General features: G+C 39.1%; 1 protein-coding gene across 1 annotated transcript in view; it reads right to left on the bottom strand.

Annotated features, from left to right (window-relative positions):
- The window catches only part of gria1a (glutamate receptor, ionotropic, AMPA 1a), an 80,065-nt gene that overhangs the window by 15,858 nt on the left and 43,154 nt on the right, over positions 1-21,053 (bottom strand). Inside the window, 2 exon segments of the mRNA XM_061685273.1 lie at positions 14,856-15,301; positions 18,222-18,428. Of these exon segments, the coding sequence (XP_061541257.1) occupies positions 14,856-15,301; positions 18,222-18,428 (653 nt within the window).

The raw sequence follows: 21,053 nt of genomic DNA, 5'->3' as shown, positions 1-21,053 counted from the left end.
GCCATCGTGATGCCCCACAGTATATTGCATCACGTACATTCCTGCTGTACATCATCATTTGAAAAGACGTGGACAGCTTAGCCACGTGTAAAGAAAAAGATAAACCACTCAGCTTTCTGCCTAAAACAGTGAGGCAACTTTTTTCCTCCCTGTAGATTGTAGACATTTGGGTTGGACATCAAAATATGGATATGAGATAAAAGAGCAATAGTTCATCTTTTAATTTCAGGTATTTAGCTGGAATCTGGATCAGCAGCAAAACTTAAAATGGAATTATTTGTAACAAATCATCACATTTAGGTGACAAAAAAGTATTGGAAAGCATACATTTAAAATAGATTAAAGTGATTAAAACTTAATATTTTCTTTGCAAGCCCTTTACTTGCAATAACTGCATCAAGTCTATGACCCATTCACATTACCAAACTTCTGCCTTCTGCCTTTCGTGATGAAATAAAATACATACATTTAAAAATACATGCTCTATACGGTTTAAGTCTAGAGATTGACTTGACCTACCACTCCTTTCCACTCATGAACTACTTTGTTGTTTTGACAGTGCGTTTTGGATTATTATCTTGATGCATGATGAAGAATCTCCTAATTAGTTTGGTGTTATTTTTCTTTAAATTGCCAGACAACATGTTTCTGTAGACACCCTTATTTTCATTCGGCTGCTGCCATCATTTTGCTCACCAGTGAAGATTAATTCATTCATTGAAGCCCAAACGATGACATAACCTCCATTGGGTTTTGTCTTGTCGTGAGTTCCTTTACGTTTTTGACAAATTTCAGCTGAGCCTTCCTATTGTTCTTGCCAATGAGTACTTTGGATCTACTTGTGTCTTCCCTTTTGTTGTCGGATGCTGCTAATGTCATTTAACAGTTTTTTTAGGGTCTTTCGTTACAGCTTTCAAAACGTTTGTGCCGGTAACGGCTTTTTGTTTTCCTTTAGACTTCTGTTACTTAGTGCACCGGGGGTTTATCTCTTCTTCAAGGCATTCCAAATGGTTGTTTCCCGATTTTCCGTACGCTTTCAGCTTTACATTTGCTTGCTTTTCATTCATAGACAGCCCTCTGCTGTTCATGTTTGTTACACCTTTAACTAGTATAAATGTAGTCTTCAAAGGCAAAACAAAAATCTGAAACTGAGATTACATGATTTGAATAAAACCGCCCGAGTGAAATCGCTGCATTTCTTTGCGGCACATCTCTCCATTAGAAGCCATCTTGAACAGAAACACTTGAAAATGTACTACATTCCACTTTGGTTTCTGTCAAGCGCCACAGCACAGAGCGGCAGAACTGTTGCGATGAAAATGACATGAATCTGAAATAAAAGGCACCTTTGTATCACGCTAAATTGAGTATGAACATGAGGGAGAGATTAAGCAGGAAAAGAGTGAAAGGCTAAAATGTAACCATTTTAGAGGCTTTCTAGATGACGGCCAGATGATGAAAGAGCAGCTAGTGGAGACATACAGTCAGTGTATGCCATTGCCGAGGCTTTGAAAATTGCAGTGTGGAGAATACAGAGCTGTCTGCACAGCGTGTGATTCTATGGGGGATGTCGCTCTTAGCTTTCTAAACTTCGACAATTAAAAAAAAATAAAAATAAATAAATAAAATCACTATTTAAAGTATGTTACTTTATTTAAAACCCTCTCTACCTCTTTGGTTCTAATTTGCATGAGTTTTTCAAAAAGTAAATCTAAAATGAAAATTAAGATGCAAAAAAAACCCAACAAAACAAATTTAAAAAAACAATAAACATTCAAATAATATTTATGTCATCAGGTGTGCACAAGGAATTTATTTAACTTAATTTGTCTGAAAATTGCAGTATTGTCTAAGATCTCTGTGCCTTTCTTCAATTCCTGCAAGTATAGCAGCTTTTTGTTCAATTAAACAGGCCCATATTTCACACTGAGCAAGTAAATTTGGAAGTAAATTGAGGCGAGATTATCATTATTTCAGAATATCTACGTTTTGTGACATTTCTTTGCTTGGTGGAGTACCATGAAATTTTTCTAATGTAAATTAGGTGCCTTGGCTCAATAAAGGTTGGGAAACACTGAAGAATCCTAATACTGAAAGACGTTTCAAATAATTTGGTGACCTTATATATAGGGCTACAAATGAACAGAGACAGCTTTGATGATAATACATTAATTACTATATAATATGCATAACAAACACATTCATTACAGCTACACATTAACACATTAACGAATGAATACCTCTCTGGCAGTGTCAATCAAAATTGAATGTTCTTAGAAAATAACAAATGTTTTATTTGTTTTTACCTGGACAATGACTAAATTGAAGATTCATAAATGTGACTGCATAGTGTAAAACTAAATATAATCTCGAAATAGATTGTTAAAATAACTCAACCTCTTGCAACTGAGCTGTTATAAAACAATGTTTACGTCAAAGGGAAGGTGAAGGATACGTGCAATGAGTGATACATTTCATGTTTAGTTGAGAACATTTAGTTTGTTAAAATTTTATGTACCACCGGGATGCTTCAATGATCATAAGACAGGCATAGCAACAGTGCAAGGGCAATTAAAATAAATAAACATATTGCAAAATAAAACCTACAATGAAATTCAAAACTGGGCAGTATTCTACTTTTTAAAGTCATGAAAAATTATATGATTGTAGCGCTATAGTCTCATTAGATTGTGCTATGTTGTGGGCAGTGAATGTATGTTAGATGAAGCTAAAATCTCACCAAAAACCCACCCTTACCTGATTAATAACAAGGAGTAGATCTTATGAGTCGGGGGAGTCTGAAGAACTGTTAAATTATTTTTTATTAAGGCACAGAAAGTGATTAACACTTCTGTTAAGTGAACAGATGAAGAGTGTGACAAAATAAGTTGGAGAAGAAAGCCCAAACGAGGGGGTGGTTTGCTTGAGAGACAGACAGACTGAGGGAGAAATGACAGAGATTAAAAGTAAACTGCTGCTGCTGCTGCTAGGCTCCAGTAAACAGCTGTCTAATCCTTCTCCTTCAATTGTCCTCTTTCTATCTTGTTATTTCTTATGCTCTTCCCTCCATCCACCCACAATTTCCACTGTGCCCGCCCCTCCCTGTCTCCTCATGTGCTGGGGGGCTGACAGGACTTTGTTGTGGTCCACACCTTGGCACAGACACTGAGGCCTTCAAGTGTGCAGACACTCTCTCCCAGTTGGAGTGTGCTTGCAAGTAAATTTTGTCACTGGGAGAGAACAACCAGGTCACCGTTTCCATCGTGTGTATATAATGTGTGTGTACGTGTGAGTGTGTGTGTGACAGCAGTCCTCCATGCTCAAAGAGCAGAGCACCTGGCACACCCAGACCTGTTTGTTCCTTTTTGTTTCTTCCCGAACCCCATTCAATGGAGGCTCTTTTGCTCTCATCAAACATTAGTGCAGCAGTGGCCTACCGAAAAGCCCTGGTAAAACTAAACTGTCTCATTACTGTAAGAAAGTACCTCCAAGTAGACTGTAATTTCTAAGCCTTGTAAAGGCTATGATTAATCAATTATTCATTCAGCCTCCCGCTATTGCTATTTCATTGAATAGCGAAAAGAAATGGTGATAGGAGAACAGCCTGTGTACTGTTTACGTGAACACAGTTGTGGATGATAAAGGATGGAATGATTAATTGCTAAGTCACGTAGAAGGCATTCCATATATTCAAGGATAGTAAATTGGGAATGTTAAGAGGGCAATAAAAACAAAAAAAAGTGCTTCTTTGTGCAAGCAATTTATGAGGGGAGCATTCTGGCCTCCAACTGCCAGTAAGCCTTGTTTGGTAATAACGCCGTCACTCTCAAGAGGCACTGTTCGGTCACTATAAAGGATCTGTGACTGTAACACAAGGGATAATTGCATTATCACTTTAATATAGTATATGTTGCTTGATCTTTTTTGCTCTGCGTGGATAAGGGGGGGAGGGGGGAGGGAAACCAATACAAAAGTCATCACTTCCATTTAATTATGCAATTATTCAGTTGCAAATTGAAATTCATATTATTTTCCCTAAAACCTGACTGCCTTTGTACTCTTGAGGCTTGACTTTTAAAAGCTTGGGAACATACTGTTTGTTTTACATGTACGTTGTGGAACAGAACAGCTATGGACTGAAACTGTACTCCTGTTTCTGACAGTGTGGCTTTTACAGTCTAATATGTATGTACAGCATGCTAAAAAGGTCTCACAAGACTTTCTTCAGCAACAATAATCCTGAAGGTACAAGGTGCCTCAGAAAAGTTCCAGGACTGGTGTCACAAAAGATTCATTTCAAACCCAAACTACAAATTATGAGTTTTCCCCATCAGTGTGGGCCAGGTGGTCAACCAGCAGGTCCACACATAGACCCTGTGGCGTTTGCTTCATTTAGTGTAGGAGAAGAGGCAAGAGTTGTGGCAGGACAACTCGCAGCTTCTTCACCATGACAATGCGCCTGCTCACAATGCCGTGAGCATCTGACAGTTCCTGGCCGATGAGAACATCGCCGTGCTGGAGCAAACTCCCTACTCACCTGAGCTGGCTCTGTGTGATTTTAATTGAATTATATTATATTTCCTCTTTCCCAAGCTCAAGGAGGTCATCAAAGTGACCCATTTTGAAGAAGTGGATGATATCATGATGGCTGTGATGACAGAGCTGAAGAAAATCCAGGAAAAAAATCCTTCCAGGAGTGGATAAAGGCATGGCAGAGAAGGCTGGGAAGAGGTGTTTGTAGGGGAAAAAAAACTGTAGTTTGGATTTGAAATACATCTTTTGTGACATTACAACATTTCTGGCACACTTGGTATGTGTGTGCTCAGCATTTCTCTTCAGAAGCAGAAAGAAGAGAATTATTTCACACTACCAGAACGAGAATTGCCAGAGTCGGCTTCTTCCATAAGATATGGTAATAAGCAGTCACTAATAACTTTTCGAAATCAGACACATTACAAACAGACAGGAATTCAAGTTTTAAATGAGAATGAAACAGAATCTAATCATCGTGTGACTTTCATAAAAATAAATTTTGTTTCTCTGCTGTGGTTCAAAAAAAAAAATAAAAATCATCAGACTCTGAAATGGCACGGCATATTAGTTTGTGCAACACAATGCTTTTGGTGATTAATGAAGCGATCTTTTTTTTTTTCTTCCTCTGAGGAATGTAAGGTCGTAAAACAAGCTTTTGCAGTAGAGGCAAACCACACAAATTATTGGAGACACAGAAGGATAAAAATTACATAATGACAATAGTAAGAGATTATTTTGCTTGGCTACTCACGTATTTGGGATTGCTATGGTATTACAACTACAGCAGAGCTTTTATCTTTAAGACAAGACTAATCTGCAAACTTGAGCTGGTAAGAGAAATAATGATTTCTTAAACATCCCCTCATCTCAGCCATCTAAAGGTCAATATGAGCATATTACTGCATTGAAAACAGAATATGAAAATGTTGCTGCCAGCATGCTGCAGCGGCACCAAAAGATGGTAACTGGACTTATTTTTTTTTCAATTGTGTTTGAGAATTATAACCGAGATGAGCTATAGATGTTCAACTTTTCTGATAATGGAAGCTCTACATGGAGTTCCAACATTCATATGCAAAACATTACAGAACAAACAAAAACAAAACAATACCATTAAGTAGTTCACTCAACTATATCAAATAATCACACAAATAGATCGGTAGGAGTAGAGTTGTAATTTCATACATTTGGAGAAAAGCTTGCACTGCTCTGCGAAGAATATATTTTTCCCGTTGCTATGGTAGCACACTCTGCACTCCAAACAGTACAGCTGAGCTGAGAGAGTCTGCAGTGATCTAATTTTTCTGCCTCGCTCTCTGCGAGAGCAACCATTCACCATGTGCGACGGAATGGCCATTACGCTGGGAAAACCCTCATTAGGTCTGCTCTTAAATCAATGGCTAACAGATGCAGGATTGACTGACTTGTCATTCACATGCCATCAAAGTTGATTGCAGCAAACCCCTCTGCTGCCTTAAACAAGAGTGTAATTGTGTTTTAAATGCAAATTTGACGTACAATTGTGTACATCTGAGACGTCATCTTTGTCTATGTATAAAGTATGAAAACCCCATTGCGATACCATTGGGGTTTGTGCATCTCGTTTGTGTGCCGCAATGGTTTCTGGTTGTGAGCGTGCGTGCATGTATGATCAAAAGTTGCCTGCATGAGTTTTTTCAGATAAATAAAACACAAGTGATGCTGTGAACCAAAATGAACTCTCTGTATGAATAAATCATTCCTCCCCCAATCGCTGTGACAGCAGCTCGCAAATGCCACAATTATGCAACTCAGTAAAATGTAACACGGTCTAACATATTGTTGTTAATTTTAATGATACCGTAAACAATAACATTTGTGCATACTGACCAATTCTCTTGATTGAAAATACAATTTGCTCTTCTCAATTTACTGACAGGCAGTAAACATTTGTTGTTGAGCATGTACAACCCGTACTGTTTTCTCACATGACTGTAAAAGTTTGGTAGGTTAGTACCTTGAAATAAATCGGCAACAGATGAAATATGCATAAACATTATTTCAAATTGGATACCATATCAATCTGGTTACCAATAAGATCAAGATGAAGAGAGTTAAAGATTCCTTGCGTTACTAGTGGTGTGTTCGTCATTTTTCATCACTGTGATTGTTTCTTCATATTTCAAGAGAAATAAAAGTGATGGCCATGATGTAAAGAGATTGTTTGTGACCTAGCCTTCAGAATATGCGTTAGTATATGCAGTTCAATCAAGCAAAAGTGCAGTTCTCCTTTCGTTCAATTATTGTATTATAGTGCAGTCAACCATTGCAGCGTTTTATACAGTCAGTAAATTAAACACATCCTAATGTCATTTTAAACTTTTAACAAATAATGCATTAAATAGAAAACCTGATAATCAAGCAGTCTATCCATCCATCAATTTTCTGAGCCGCTTCTCCTCACAAAGGTCGCAGGCGTGCTGGAGCCTATCCCAGCTGTCATCGGGCAGGAGGCGGGGTACACCCTGAACTGGTTGCCAGCCAATCGCAGGGCACATCGAAACAAACAACCATTCACACTCACAGTCATGCCTACAGGCAATTTAGAGTCTCCAATTAACACGTTTTTGGGATGTGGGAGGAAACGGGAGTGCCCGGAGAAAACCCACGCAGGCACGGGGAGAACATGCAAACTCCACACAGGTGGGGCCGGGGATTGAACCCAGGTCCTCAGAACTGTAAGGCTGACGCTCTAACCAGTTGGCCACCGTGCCGCTTCAAGCAGTCTAGTAAAAATTAATAACATGTACTGTAGTGCTTTACCTGAATAAAAGTGTGTTAAACGCCGCATTCATTTAAAACATAAAATAAATTGTTTGGAAATGTGTTTTCGGGAAATTTCGTTGTTGCAATGATGTTTTCTGTGAAAAAAACAAAATGACGCCGCTCGGCCCTTGCCCCCACAGAGTGGAGATCATCAGAGACTACTACTACCTCAAGCCAACTGCACACTTATGGGATCAGCTAGAGTGTGCTGTTTGTGCTGGGGGACCAACACTAAAGCGTTGGCCTTGTGAAGCCTGGTACACACATGCCTATAATCTGGATGATTTTGATCCCGATGCCCTCTTTTTAGAATGAAGTCACCCAAAGGCCCGATAGTTGGATGTCTCTAAATAATCATCTTGATCGATTATCCTTTGGCGGTAAGACAGTAAGCCATTTTCAACACCTTACATTGGTCAGTGATTTGTATACATACCGTAATTTCCCGTGTATAATGTGCATTTTTACACCCCAAATATTGTCAAAAGTAGATTTTATAAATGTATGTTGCCATCTACAGGTTATGAAAAAGCTGTACACTTTCATTCCAATATGCCACCACCACCTAGAGGCTATCAGTAAGGTGTACACTTTCATTGCAATACGCCACCGCCACCTTGAGGTTACGAGAAAGGTGTATACTTTCATTCTAATATGCCACCGCCACCTAGAGCTTATGAAAAAGGTGTAACCTACACTTTCATTCGAATATGACAGGGGTCCGTATAACTACATATATGTACAGTTGTGCTCATGAGTTTACATACCATGGCAGAATTTGTGAAATGTTGTTTTTTTTTTTTTAAATATGACTGATGACTGAACAACAACCATTATTAATTTCTTTATTGTCATGTATTGTTTAATGATAATGGTTTTCTGAAATGGATGACAGTTTGATTTGAATCCCATTACAATAAAATTAAATGTGTTTCGCCTGGCCCTTCATGTTTTCTTCAAAGAATTGTGCCCATCTTACAAATTCTGCCTGGGCAATCAAACATATGAGCACAACTGTGTGTTTTCTCATTTACGAAATAAAAGTAAGGCTGTGAATTTCAAAATAAGAGCAAGTAAATAAAGTATTATGTGTTCACATAAAGTGGTTAACTTCAGAATAATTATTTGAAAAAACTAACAAAATGCAGATAATACTTCATGTTTTGATCATATGTGTAGAAGCAAAATCATGCATTGTAAAAATGCATAACACATGGGAAGAAGGGTTTTCCAGAATTTTGAGGTCAATTTTGCGGGTGCGTATTATACATGGGTGCGGATTATACACGAGAAATTACGGTAACTACATGGGGAGTGACCAATATATATTGATTTGTGAACAAATATGAAATTAACCTAATTTAGACACAGGAGGTTTCGGCTTTTTAACGTTACACCTTTTAATAATGTTTGCTCTATTGTTATTTTGGTTCTGTCCTATGTCGTTTCAACCTCACTGAAAATGTGGGCTTGGCCTCAATGATCGCTGGAGATTTAAATAAAGGTTTGAATAAATTAATGAGTACATTTTTAATTGCAAATCCTCATGTGTGTGGTTGACTCTGAGTTGACTCTCCACGGTCTCTGTGATTGTGACTGGAAACCGAATGATAATCAGTTTGGCTACATTCACACTGCAGGGCATCACACCCAATTCAGATTTTCTGTTAAATCCAATCTTTTTATATAGTCGTTCAAATTACAAAAACAAACGCAACTTCTAATGTGAACAGAATGAGTTGGTGAAGAGACATGCATGCGCACATAACACAACATCATGTTGCATATGCGCACAAACATGAGGCGCAGTGTGTTTAGGAAGTAAATATGGCCCGCGTGTAAGTTTCAGTCCTGACGCATTTGTGCCAATTTCAAGGATTATGTATTATATTCATTAGTTCTAAAGCATCTTGTTTTTGCCACTGTTCACACTGACATGAAGAAAAAATGTAGATACTTGTCATGAACATAGACTTAGAGAGTGACCTGAAGCTTGGATTGTAGCTCGACACAAATAAAGAAGCAACTGGTTGTGTTAAGTGTTTATATAACTTTCTCCCCCACGTACAGTAATTCACCAACATAAAAAATTAGAAGGAGGAGTTTGCAACTGCAATGTACTGTAGGTACTAGATAAGCTCACAGTTAACTTAGCTTCTTCTATTTCTTCTTCTATTGCTACTGTTTTTGTCTGGATAATAAGAATAACTTTTTTTTTAAAGGGATGCTCTTTGGCACTGTGCTGCCTCTCTGAGGTCAGTCTTGGTAATCGTAGTTGTTGGTGGATGTATTTTTACTGTGTGCTATGTTTGGGCATCTCGAGTACACCACACACTATAAGAGCAGTAAGCACACGTCGATTTTTCCTTGTGACGTGTGGGGTCTTTCACATTCAAAAGATCTGTTTTAAAAAAAAAATCATAATGTGTGAACCAGACTTTACAATAATTCCTGTTTGAGTGTTATAAGGCTGGTGACCAGTATGAGGCGGAGGTGCCTGGCTTTTTCAGCTCTGTCTGGTTTTTCCAAATAGCTTACTACTGAGACTGCTAATCTTTTGTTACAAGAATAAATTACAAATTTGCCAATATGTCTTGTTTCTACCTTGTTACTGTTATATGAGTTCAGTCAACAAGTTCACCAAAAAACAATAAACAGGAGTCAACAGCAACATCAGAATAAATGTTTGGCTTAACTAGTTAATCCATCCATTTTCAACACCAGCTTATCCTGGTTAGGGTCACGGGACGCTGGAGCCTATCCCAGCTGACTTCAGGCGAAAGGCGGACTACACCCTGAACTGGTCGCCAGTCAGTCGCAGGGCACATATAGACACAGACAACCATTCACACTCACATTCACAACGTCACTGAGTGGGAACTGAACCCACACTGCCTGCACCAAAGTCAGACGAGTGTACCACTACACCATCAGTGACTCTTAACTAGTTAAGGTATGGCAAATTTTACAGGGTTTATAGCAAAAATGAAAAAAAGTATTGTTAAAATAGAGAAACACAAACACAAACACAAACGTTTTTGTTTATTACTGGAATGTTTCAGCAGTATGTGAATGACAAATAAGTTTGATGCAGTCACTGAACACATCCTTTACAACAATGATAATGCTGGCTTTAAAAAAATAAATTCAAAAATAAAATAATGCTGGCGTGTCATAGTTGAATTGATAGACCAATATTTTGATTATGATGGTTGTAGTTCGCAGTGATGTGTAATTGCACTGCAACATATTACAAGTTGGTTGGAACCCCCCCTCCCCCAACAAAAAAAACCAAACAAAAAAAAAATAAAAAAATCCAAACTAGATTATGCAAGTGTACCTACTGTTGTAGTTGGTGTATGTATGTAGTGGAACATTATTATTCAAACATTTGGATTTGATTATGGCTGGAGCCACCTACTCAAATTAATTCAGCTGAGCTGATTTCAGCTCGTCCTTGAAGGCAAAAGTACTGCTCATTTAAAAATATATATATACATATATATATGCTCGACATGCTGGGTTCAAGTTACAGTTTAACACAAGAATATGAATGTAGAAGCTGAGGGTGGTAAGTGTTTTTTTCTTTTCTTTTTACCTTCTTGTGGTAGGTACGTTCAAAGAGAAAACATCAAACTAACTAACATATCACATACACCATCCTCCCACGGTTACCATATTATATCTGATAAATCCTTTACCACCGGGCTGGAGTGTGAGTGACATAACTCATTAATTTCAGTCTCGAGTCATAAAAGTGGAGCAATACAGACAACGTATGAGGAGAAAGCATAATAGGATCTCACTGCCTCCTGGGAGAATATGGTAAAAGGAAGCGGGAACAGTTGTCATGAATGTATGACAAGCACCATGTACTGTATATTACAACATCTCTTTGTGAAGGTCTTTAACATGGCCATGTTCCTGTAAACACAAAGGCCAAAAGGGGCACATGGGGTAATCGTCTGTGTGCAGTTTGGTTTTTCGACTCAGCTGAGCTTCACTTTGTTGACAAATCATGCATAATGCATAAGCCTGCATGAAAATAATAAAGTAATTCTCTTGGCACGCAGAGGTGAACAGGTTCAACAAGAAAGTGAGTCAGGCATGAGGGGCAGATGGAAAGCCTACTTAAACAATTAAAAACCTATCACAACTGGTGTAAGTCAGAGAAATTGATGGTTGGATAGACTGACAGAAAAAGGGATCTACAGACTGATTTTGAAAGACAGATTGATGGATGGATGGCGTTGTGTTTTTGTGGAGAGAATTCAGCCATCTGGAGAGATAAATAGGAGGACCCACCAGCGTGGACCGCGGCCTATGGGAGGCCTGACTGACAATGCTGACATTTAGAAAGAGCACAGTTGACTGAGAATAAATAGCAATAGGAGCAGTGTCTAATAAAAACACATGCATACACACTGTACACATTCCTGTATCACCTTAGTGTATGACTATGCAACACCGTTACAAGCATGTGTAAACACACTCATCATAGAGTATGAGTATATACACACACACCACACACACCACACACATCTACACACACACAAGTATGTATGCATGCAAACACACACATACATACACACATGCACCCGCACGCACCCACACGTGAGCGGTCGAGGGAATTCAACACACCACTATCGCTCTAAAACAGAGAAGATGCCCAATACTGTTTATTGTCCTTTTGTTTCTGATTAGATGGAACAGTGAAAGGCTTATTCTGAGCTCAGTGCACCTCCAGAACATTCTGTCATTGCCTATTAGAGCCAAAAGAACAGTGCTTTGCGTGCACCTACACGCACACTGCCTCTGACATTAAATGTGTTAATTTTTTATGCTGTGCAAGATGTACTGTAACATCACATGGCCATAATTAGTGGTGGAAAGAACTTACTCAAACATTGTGATTATGTAAGATTTTGTAATTGTCATTTATTATATTTATGAGGGAAATATTAGTGCCATTAATAGGCTATAAAAAGCAGAAAAACCCCTGTTCAAATGTCAGATTTTGATGATATAAAAAATTTTGATGATATAAAAAAACTTTTTTTCCACTTTTTTTCCACCAACAAAATCTTCCAAATACATGTGGGAAAATGTGTTTTAGTCCGATATTATCAAGGTTGATCTTGGCCATAATTCCAAAAGTTAGTTTTGGCGAAAAAAATAAAAATAAAAAAACACACCTATGCTTTTTACCAAATGAACTGGAAATGGGGTGGAAGGAATTATGAACAGTTCGAAATTGCAGTCAGGCTTCTGATAGAAAGCTCTGTACATTATTTCAATTCGGAGTGCATATATTATCAATTAAACAAGCTTACTGTAAACAATGAGTAAATTAGCTGGAACAGGGACGTGTGCTGCTTTTCACATTTGCCTACTTACGTTATATCGTTGGCATCGCGCTGAAACCTTGCATCTCCAAAACCATCACGTTTCGGAAAACCAAAAAAACCAGCATGTTTGTTGAGCTGTTGATATTGCATCATCAAAGAAAGCATGCCATTCTCAACACTTTATATCGGTCAAATAATATACCCACGTGGGCACTGACCGATCGTATCGATTTGTTGAAAAATATTAAACTCATCAAATTTGGAAACGATGCCAGCAATATACCATTGTAGAAATGAAACTAGATGTATTTATAGATCCACATTATTTATTGTTAATTAAACTAGGACATTACAAACTGCATAGGATATTACATATATTCAAGTAACATAACAGAAAACGGGAAAAGTGACTACATTTTGGTTGAAAGTCATAAGTGCTCACAGAAAATAATGTCAATCAAACCTTTAACCCTAGCTAAACCAAAGAATTATTGATATCATTAACATACGATTCAAAACTGACCAGTAAAGAGGTGACAATATTTTTATTATCTAACCTTTAACCCAACCTACCACAGCCAACATGACATTGTCAACCTTCCAAAAAGTAGTCCTTAAATAAATAAAAAAATAAAAAAAAAACATGCAGCACCTTACGAGATCTTACAAAGAATATTGCTGTGAAAATAAACTATAGCACTTCCCCATTAGTTCACACACTTCGTGGGCCTGTTGAGGAAAAGCTTTGAGAAATGAATATGCAAGTTTGTATAACTACAGACAAAACCAAAAAAAAAACACTTGAAATCATGTAGGAGTGCTCATAGCACTTTAGGGGCTCCAACTACACTCACCTCTGTGTGAATAAGAGCCGTGCTAACTGCAGTAACTGGGTCACCCAAATGTTTAAGGGGAGGGCGATTCCCTCAGGGCAATACTGAATGGGGTGAAACATTCACTGTGCTGATATTCGAGCACACATAGCAGTGGCCACCCTCTTATATTGGACTCCACTGTATTGCACCTGCTTGATCCCAGTGTGTTTTAGTGGATTTCATACTTCTTGTTAAAATCAAAGACACACTAACACTTTGCAAAAGGGGACCAAGCGAGTGCGCAGTCAGAAACAGACAGACGCATGTTTTTGTGCATGTAACCAGAAATGAAAGGGACTGAGAGAGGATGGTGAAACTGTCCTCGCAAAACACATGGCAGAGAAATCTGACACATTCACTGTCAACAGTCAGACAATAAACTACATCAAGCATGACGAACAGAAGTCTCCAGACAATTATACAGGTACACAGATACCCTGTCTCACCCTCCCAAAACTATTTGCAAAGTGCAGCACAAGATGAAAGTCAGAAAATGTTGCACAAAATTCTTCTATATATAGCTTGACGGTTTGAGATGAAAACCACTGGCTTCTACTGTCACTATTTACAGCTGAGACGATGCATGGTGTGAAATTTAATGAGATGCCATTTAACGAACTAGATTTTTTTGTTTTGTTATGAGCTTAAGCTCACAGATCAAATATATGGATAGTTAAATTCATAAGTCTCAAACAAAAATAGAATATGTTAACAGATCATGGAAGTTTTTTTAAAACTACCTTTAATTAATACTTTCCCTACATTGCTAAGTTGAACAATGTCTAGAAGAGCAATATTTCATGCAAACCTTAGAAACACTCAAAGCAACAGCGTGGCCCTTTTGCTCAGAACAGGGCTGCATTATAGATAAATTATATGTACAAGTACATATATCCAATTTTTCATTTATAAATAATGCACGTGTGTTAATGTTTAAAGAGACACGAAGGCCTTGACCTAGGTCAGTCATAAAAACAGTGATAATATTAACAATACTTTCATTTTCTCCTTTGGGTATCTCTGGAAAGCTCAGAAAGTTGACCTCAGTGTCTCTAATTTCAGACACTTAATGAGATTTTTAATTGGTGACCTTTTGAGAATGGTTTCTTGGCGCTGCATATGAGAGCACTAATGGGAGCAGACAGAACATTCAATACTCCCATCGGGATCTTTCATGATCACCTTTCAAAGATTTACAGAAAAGCAAAAGCTCAATTGAGCGGTTGATTAGTTTAAGTGAAAGACAGATTTGGATCCAGCTAACACATACACTGATCTAAAAGAGTGCTCTTACCGTGGTGAGATATCACATCCTTGCTGCATGAATGCCCCCAGTGAGAACCACAGGGAGTTGAAGATACCAAACTCATTGGTCTGCTCCAGACTTTGCTGGTTTGTGTTCTGCTGGTTCGTTGTCTGGCCCTGCTGCAATCCATTGGAGGCCGACGCCTGAGTGGGGCTCTGTGGCTCGCCTCCTTCCTCGTAGTCGTCAGCATGCCACTCGTATGGGCTGAAGCGACTCACAAGGAACAGTACGACGCTGACGCCAATGTAAGCAAACACAATGCACATCCAGATCTCGTAAGCGAGGGGGTCCAGGAAGGAGAACACTCCGGGTTTGGATTTGGTAGGTTTCTTGATCATGATGGAAATACCCAGTGACATGAAGGGCTTTGAGAAGTCGATAACCTCCTCTCGGACGAGTGTGATGGTCAAAGGAGCCACAGCCACGTCTGCTTTCTAAGGGAGAGAAAATACAAACTGCATACTTATTTAATTTCATGAATTACAAGATAATATGGGCAACATTACAATACTTTTGTATTTGTCATGTTATGTTTTATATATATATATATATATATATATATATATATATATATATATATATATATAGAGCTAGAGAGAGAGATTATACACCTATTTCCATCCATCCATTCATTTTCCACAGCACTTATCCTCACAAGGGTCGCGGGCGTGCTGGAGCCTATAAGTGGACAGAGGCGGGATACACCCTAAACTGGTCGCCAGCCAATCGCAGGGCACATATAAACAAACAAGCAGTCACACTCACATTCACACCTATGGACAAATTAGAGTCTTCAATTAACCTATCATGCATGTTTTTGGGATGTGGGAGGAAACCGGAGTACCCGGAGAAAACCCACGCAGGCACGGGGAGAACATGCAAACTCCACACAAGCGAGGCCGGATTTGAACCCAGGTCCTGTGAGGCAGATGTGATAACCAGTCGTCCTAACCCTTATTTAAATCCTATTGAACATTTGTGGAAGTAGTTGGACCATGCAGTCTGGAAAGGTTAGACTTCAAACCTGAGACAGCTGTTGTAATTTCTTCACGAGGAGTCTGCCAATTACATACAGTTGCAGAAATGGTTTAATTGCCACAAAAGGGCGCGTAATAAAATATTAAAGGACCTATAGCATCCAGATTTCCCAAACAAGTTATTTTTATGTATTTATTTCTCAGGAAAATGAAACATTTCCAATAATATCATTCAGTTTCAGGGCAATCATAATTAAATGAGTAATTGCACTGGGAATGCTCCTTTTTCATCACAGAAATTGATACGCCACCATGTCTTGGTGTGACATCAGTGATGGAGCAGGAGACCAAATTCACTGGCTCCCTTGTGTGCAAATGTACTATACTATAAAGTGACAGTATTTAGTCATATTTTATTCAGTAGATCGTGGTGGCACGGTGAAAGACTGGTTAGCACATCTGCCTCACAGTTCTGAGGACCCGGGTTCAATTCCAGCCTTGCCTGTGTGGAGTGTGCATGTTCTCCTCATGCCTGCATATGGGTTTTCTCCGGGTACTCCAGTTTCCTCCGAAATCCCCAAAACACACGTGTTAGGTGTATCGAAGTCTCAAAATTGCCCGTAGGTGTGAATGTGAGTGTGAATGGTTGTTTGTCTATCTGTGACCTGCAATTTGCTGGCGACCAGTTCAGGGTGTACCCCGCCTATCACCGAGAGTCAGCTGGGATACGCTCCAGCACGCCCGCGACCCTAATGAGGATAAAGCGGTAAGGAAAATTTATGGATTTATATATTGTCGCTGTCGGACGTAATCCACAAAACCAAAATGACAATTTTCAGGAAATTAAAAAAACAAACAAACAAATAATAAACACCTTGCTTGAATTTCCAAACACCGCTTTTATTCAAGTTGTGTTATACCTAATATTGCTGCCATATACTGTTGCACTCTCACATGAACATAACAGCAACCCAAAATTATGTTCAATCACAAATGTAATATGCTTTAAAAAATGCAAATTTATTTAAATGTCATTGATTAAACTTTGTACAAACATGGGGCCAGCAAGTTGTGGCCATCAAAGTCTGCCTGTGTCACATGACCCCACCACCTTACAAAAAGCCTTTTAAAGCAAAGGCTTGTGTTGCATTATCCACCCAAACTCATTTTCAAAGGTCTAAACCATGAGGGATGAAATCAATAAAACATTGAGCTGGCAAAACCCATGTATTGCATGGAAATGAATGTGTATGGACTCACCCCATGTGTCTGCCTTCCTTCTGCAATGAAGCATAACAGCGATCGATTTTAAAAAAAACAAGCCTATTAAAATGTATCTAACCTCATTATTTTCACTCGCAGGATTTTGATCTAAATATCCGTGGGCCAAAATCTGGCTCAAAATCAAATACTGTATTTCACAAGAAAATGAGCCTAAAATTAGTACATTAGTCTATTTTGGGGCACTTCTTTTCTGCAGACATTGTTTTTAGGTCCAAAACTATGGAAGAACTGCCAATGTTCCCAGCAGTGGAGAGGTCGTTTAAGGTAAGGCTAGCTGCATTTTTTTTTTACAGACCAGTTTCATTTGTTGTTGTTGTTGTTTTGTTATTTTTTTTCAATGACAATTCAAAATCAATGCCTGATTTTCATGAACTAATTTTCTATATTTTGTTTCAATATTTTATTGTTATGATTTTTGTCAGTTTCAAGTTATACCTATCAATGACCACTGTGGGTTTTTATTTCTTTAATAGAAGGGTATAAACATTTGCTAAAGTGCTTGTTCTGTGCGTTATTAGCATTAGAGAGCATTATTAATTTCCATCCATCCATCCATCCATTTTCTGAGCCGCTTATCCTCGCAAGGGTCGTGGGAGTGCTGGAGCCAATCCGAGCTATCATCGGGCAGGAGGCGGGGTACACCCTGAACTGGTTGCCAGACAATCGCAGGGCACATATAAACAAACAACCATTCGCACTCACATTCACACCTACGGGCAATTTAGAGTCTTCAATGAACCTACCATGCATGTTTTTGGGATGTGGGAGGAAACCGGAGTGCACGGAGAAAACATGCAAACTCCACACAGGTGGGGCCGGGGATTGAACCCCAGTCCTCAGAACTGTGAGGCAGACGCTCTAACCAGTTGGCCAGCGTGCCACCCATTATTAACTTGTATCTTGCAATTATTGTTATTTAAAAAAAAATCTTTGTCAGTGATGATACCTGCTGTGCATCCAGTCACATTACTAAAATAACAGAAAAAAACAAGTTTACAAAATATGTTTCCTCAATTCAACACAACACACTTCCAGCTGTAACCCCCTTTGTCTCGAGAAACAGATAAAACCCCATACAAAGCAGTACACTCACCCCATACACAAGTTCTCCAACCATGCCATTCCACATTTTGGTGTCAGAGTCTCTGGCTCCATACTTGCCATCTGAAACAATTTTCAGTTTGTACTGGTAGCCGACATGTTTGGCTATCTCTGCAGCCAGCTCGACAATGTAGCCTTCGTACTTATCATTTCCAACAAGCTGCTCATGATTCTTCTTAAGCATCACATATGGTGATTCCTGAAAAATATAGAGAATAAAAACCAATGAAATATGACTGAAATGTGTATGAAAAACATAAAAATAAAAACCCAATACCCATACAAAAAAGTCGCTAGATGTATGGCTATGACCCAAGCTACTGTGAGCACACTTTAGGTTCTGTACAGCAGGACAGTTTGTCAAGTTAATTAAAGCAGTGACAGCATTATGGTTCATATTAAAGCTGGGTGCTGTTTACGCAGCACAATAATCCATCTGAAATCTTGTTGTTTGGAAAAGCATATTACTGAGATGAAAATGCATTTGTTGTACTGCAAGAATTTGAAAGCAACATAGATGAGATTACATAATGTCAATTGGGCTGTATCCTTTGACGATAAGGTGTGTAATTCAGCTGCAAACGATTAGTATGACAACATTGACACATAGACCAGAGGGGACAGTGAGGAAGGGGAGGAAGACGACATAGATGATTAGCCTTGGACTTTGAAAAAAAAAGGTTAGAGTCTGAGCAGGTATGTGTGTGTCAGCATGTATTTGTGTGTGTGTGTGTGTGTGCGTGTATGTATGGGTGTGTGCAGCCTGCCTGACCCCTGTTCCTACATCTGTCTGTACTAGTAACTATATCATAACCACATTTGTGCACCTCACACTGATTGGGTGACATGAGATTCTACTGCTGCCTTTACACCTGGGGCCCCACTTCGCCTTTCCCAAAAAATGCATTTCACATAGATTTCCAGATATGAGAGGTATTGTCACTTAGGATTGCAATGACCACAATTCCCATAAGTTATTGCACTGAGATGAAAAAAAAATGCTGCTGTCATATTTCACATAAAGAAGGAAGGTGGTATTCCTTTGTATGTTGGCTGGCTTCTCCTGTTCTTTATGGATGAGGTGATCATCGTTAGCCTACTGGTAACATATCAGCACTCGAGGAAGAAAATAAAGCAGGCCATGGTCAAGTGCACTTGGAATGACAGACATGGCACTCTTGAGAATACACCTGTATAAACACATACAGTACAGTCAGTGTTGCCAACTTAGTGATTATATTTTGCAACTTTTCTAAATCCTTGAGTGAATATTTTTTTAAAAGCTTCTAGTGATACATTTAGCGACTTTTGTCACCAACTATCCACCAAATCTATGTGTGGCTCCGGCTATTTATTACTAAAGATCAACTCTTGAACAACACAAATAACAAAACAAAAACAAACAAACAAAAATCCATGGTGCAACTTCAGAGTGGAAGCAAACTCATAAAGAGGCCGAGTGCTGGTGTTGCATTAAAAGTCAGTCTGCTTCCCTCCTCCAGATCTCCTGCTCGCACAGCCTGTTTGCTCTGGCTGCAACCTGCCGCATTGTAGTCAGGCACAAAGTTACACCTGCCTCAAGCAACAGCTCAGCCAGCAAAAAAGTTAAAAGGTGTAAAAGCTCCGCGCTGCAACCCCCCTCAGCCTAATAAATGTTAACACATAATATCCTCTCTTTGGTTTCGAGGCAGAGAACCAATTTATCTTTCCAGAAAATGGTACACTGATAGGAGATTATGTCAAAGAGACTTATTTTGGGTCTGTACTCTTGAGTGACTCTTTGTGCTTTAAAGAGGGTTTTCCTATGTAACTAAGTTCCCTGTGATTAAGCGAAATAGGTTGAACTATTTTTGTAGCATAAGAAACTTTGTAGCATTTTAAGCACAAATCTTTTGTCTCCCCAACTGTAAGACAATAGATAACACATGCATGTGTCATAATAAATGTGTTCAATTGCTGCCTGAAACAACACAGCATCTTTCAAATGCGCTTCTGTTTTCTAGTTAATTCATATTGCCTCGTAGCTCCCTACACCTACAGTTGTGCTCAGAATTATTTGGCACCCTTTCATTTTTTGCATAATTTGTATATCTTCAGATATAAATAGAAATGTACCAAACCTATATCATCAGGATCTTTGAATTGGAGGTCCAAAGTAATTATAAGAGAATTTCTTTTTTCAATTTAGATATTGTAATTAAAAAAAAATTAAAAAAAATGAACACAGCATGTATGGCAATATTGGCACCCCTCAATATTTGGTTGCACACCCTTTGGCAGTGATGACAGCCTCCAAATGTTTCTTGTATCCATCTATAGGCTTTTTGCACTTCTCAGGTGGTACAGTATTTCCTTCCACTTTGCAATTTGCTCAAGCTATGGAACATTTGCAGGGTTCCAATGGCACCAATGGCAGATTTGCCGATAATAGCTGGGATAGGCTCCAGCACGCCCGCGACCCGTGAGGAGAAGCGCCTCAGAAAATGGATGGATGGATGGATGGGCGGCACGGTGGGCGACTGGTTAGAGCGTCAGCCTCACAGGTCTGAGGACCCGGGTTCAATCCCCGGCCCCACCTGTGTGGAGTTTGCATGTTCTCCCCGTGCCTACGTGGGTCTTCTCCGGGCACTCCGGCTTCCTCCCACATCCCAAAAACATGCATTAATTGGAGACTCTAAATTGCCTGTAGGTGTGACTGTGAGTGCGACTGGTTGTTTGTTTGTTTGTATGTGCCCTGCGATAGGCTGGCAATCAGTTCAGGGTGTACCCAGCCCCCTGCCCGATGACAGCTGGGACAGGCTCCAGCACGCCTGCGACCCTAGTG

The sequence above is a fragment of the Phycodurus eques genome, chromosome 9 (assembly GCF_024500275.1).
Source record: "Phycodurus eques isolate BA_2022a chromosome 9, UOR_Pequ_1.1, whole genome shotgun sequence".
NCBI classification, from domain to species: Eukaryota; Metazoa; Chordata; class Actinopteri; order Syngnathiformes; family Syngnathidae; genus Phycodurus; species Phycodurus eques.
This window is presented reverse-complemented; position numbering and strand designations above follow the sequence as displayed.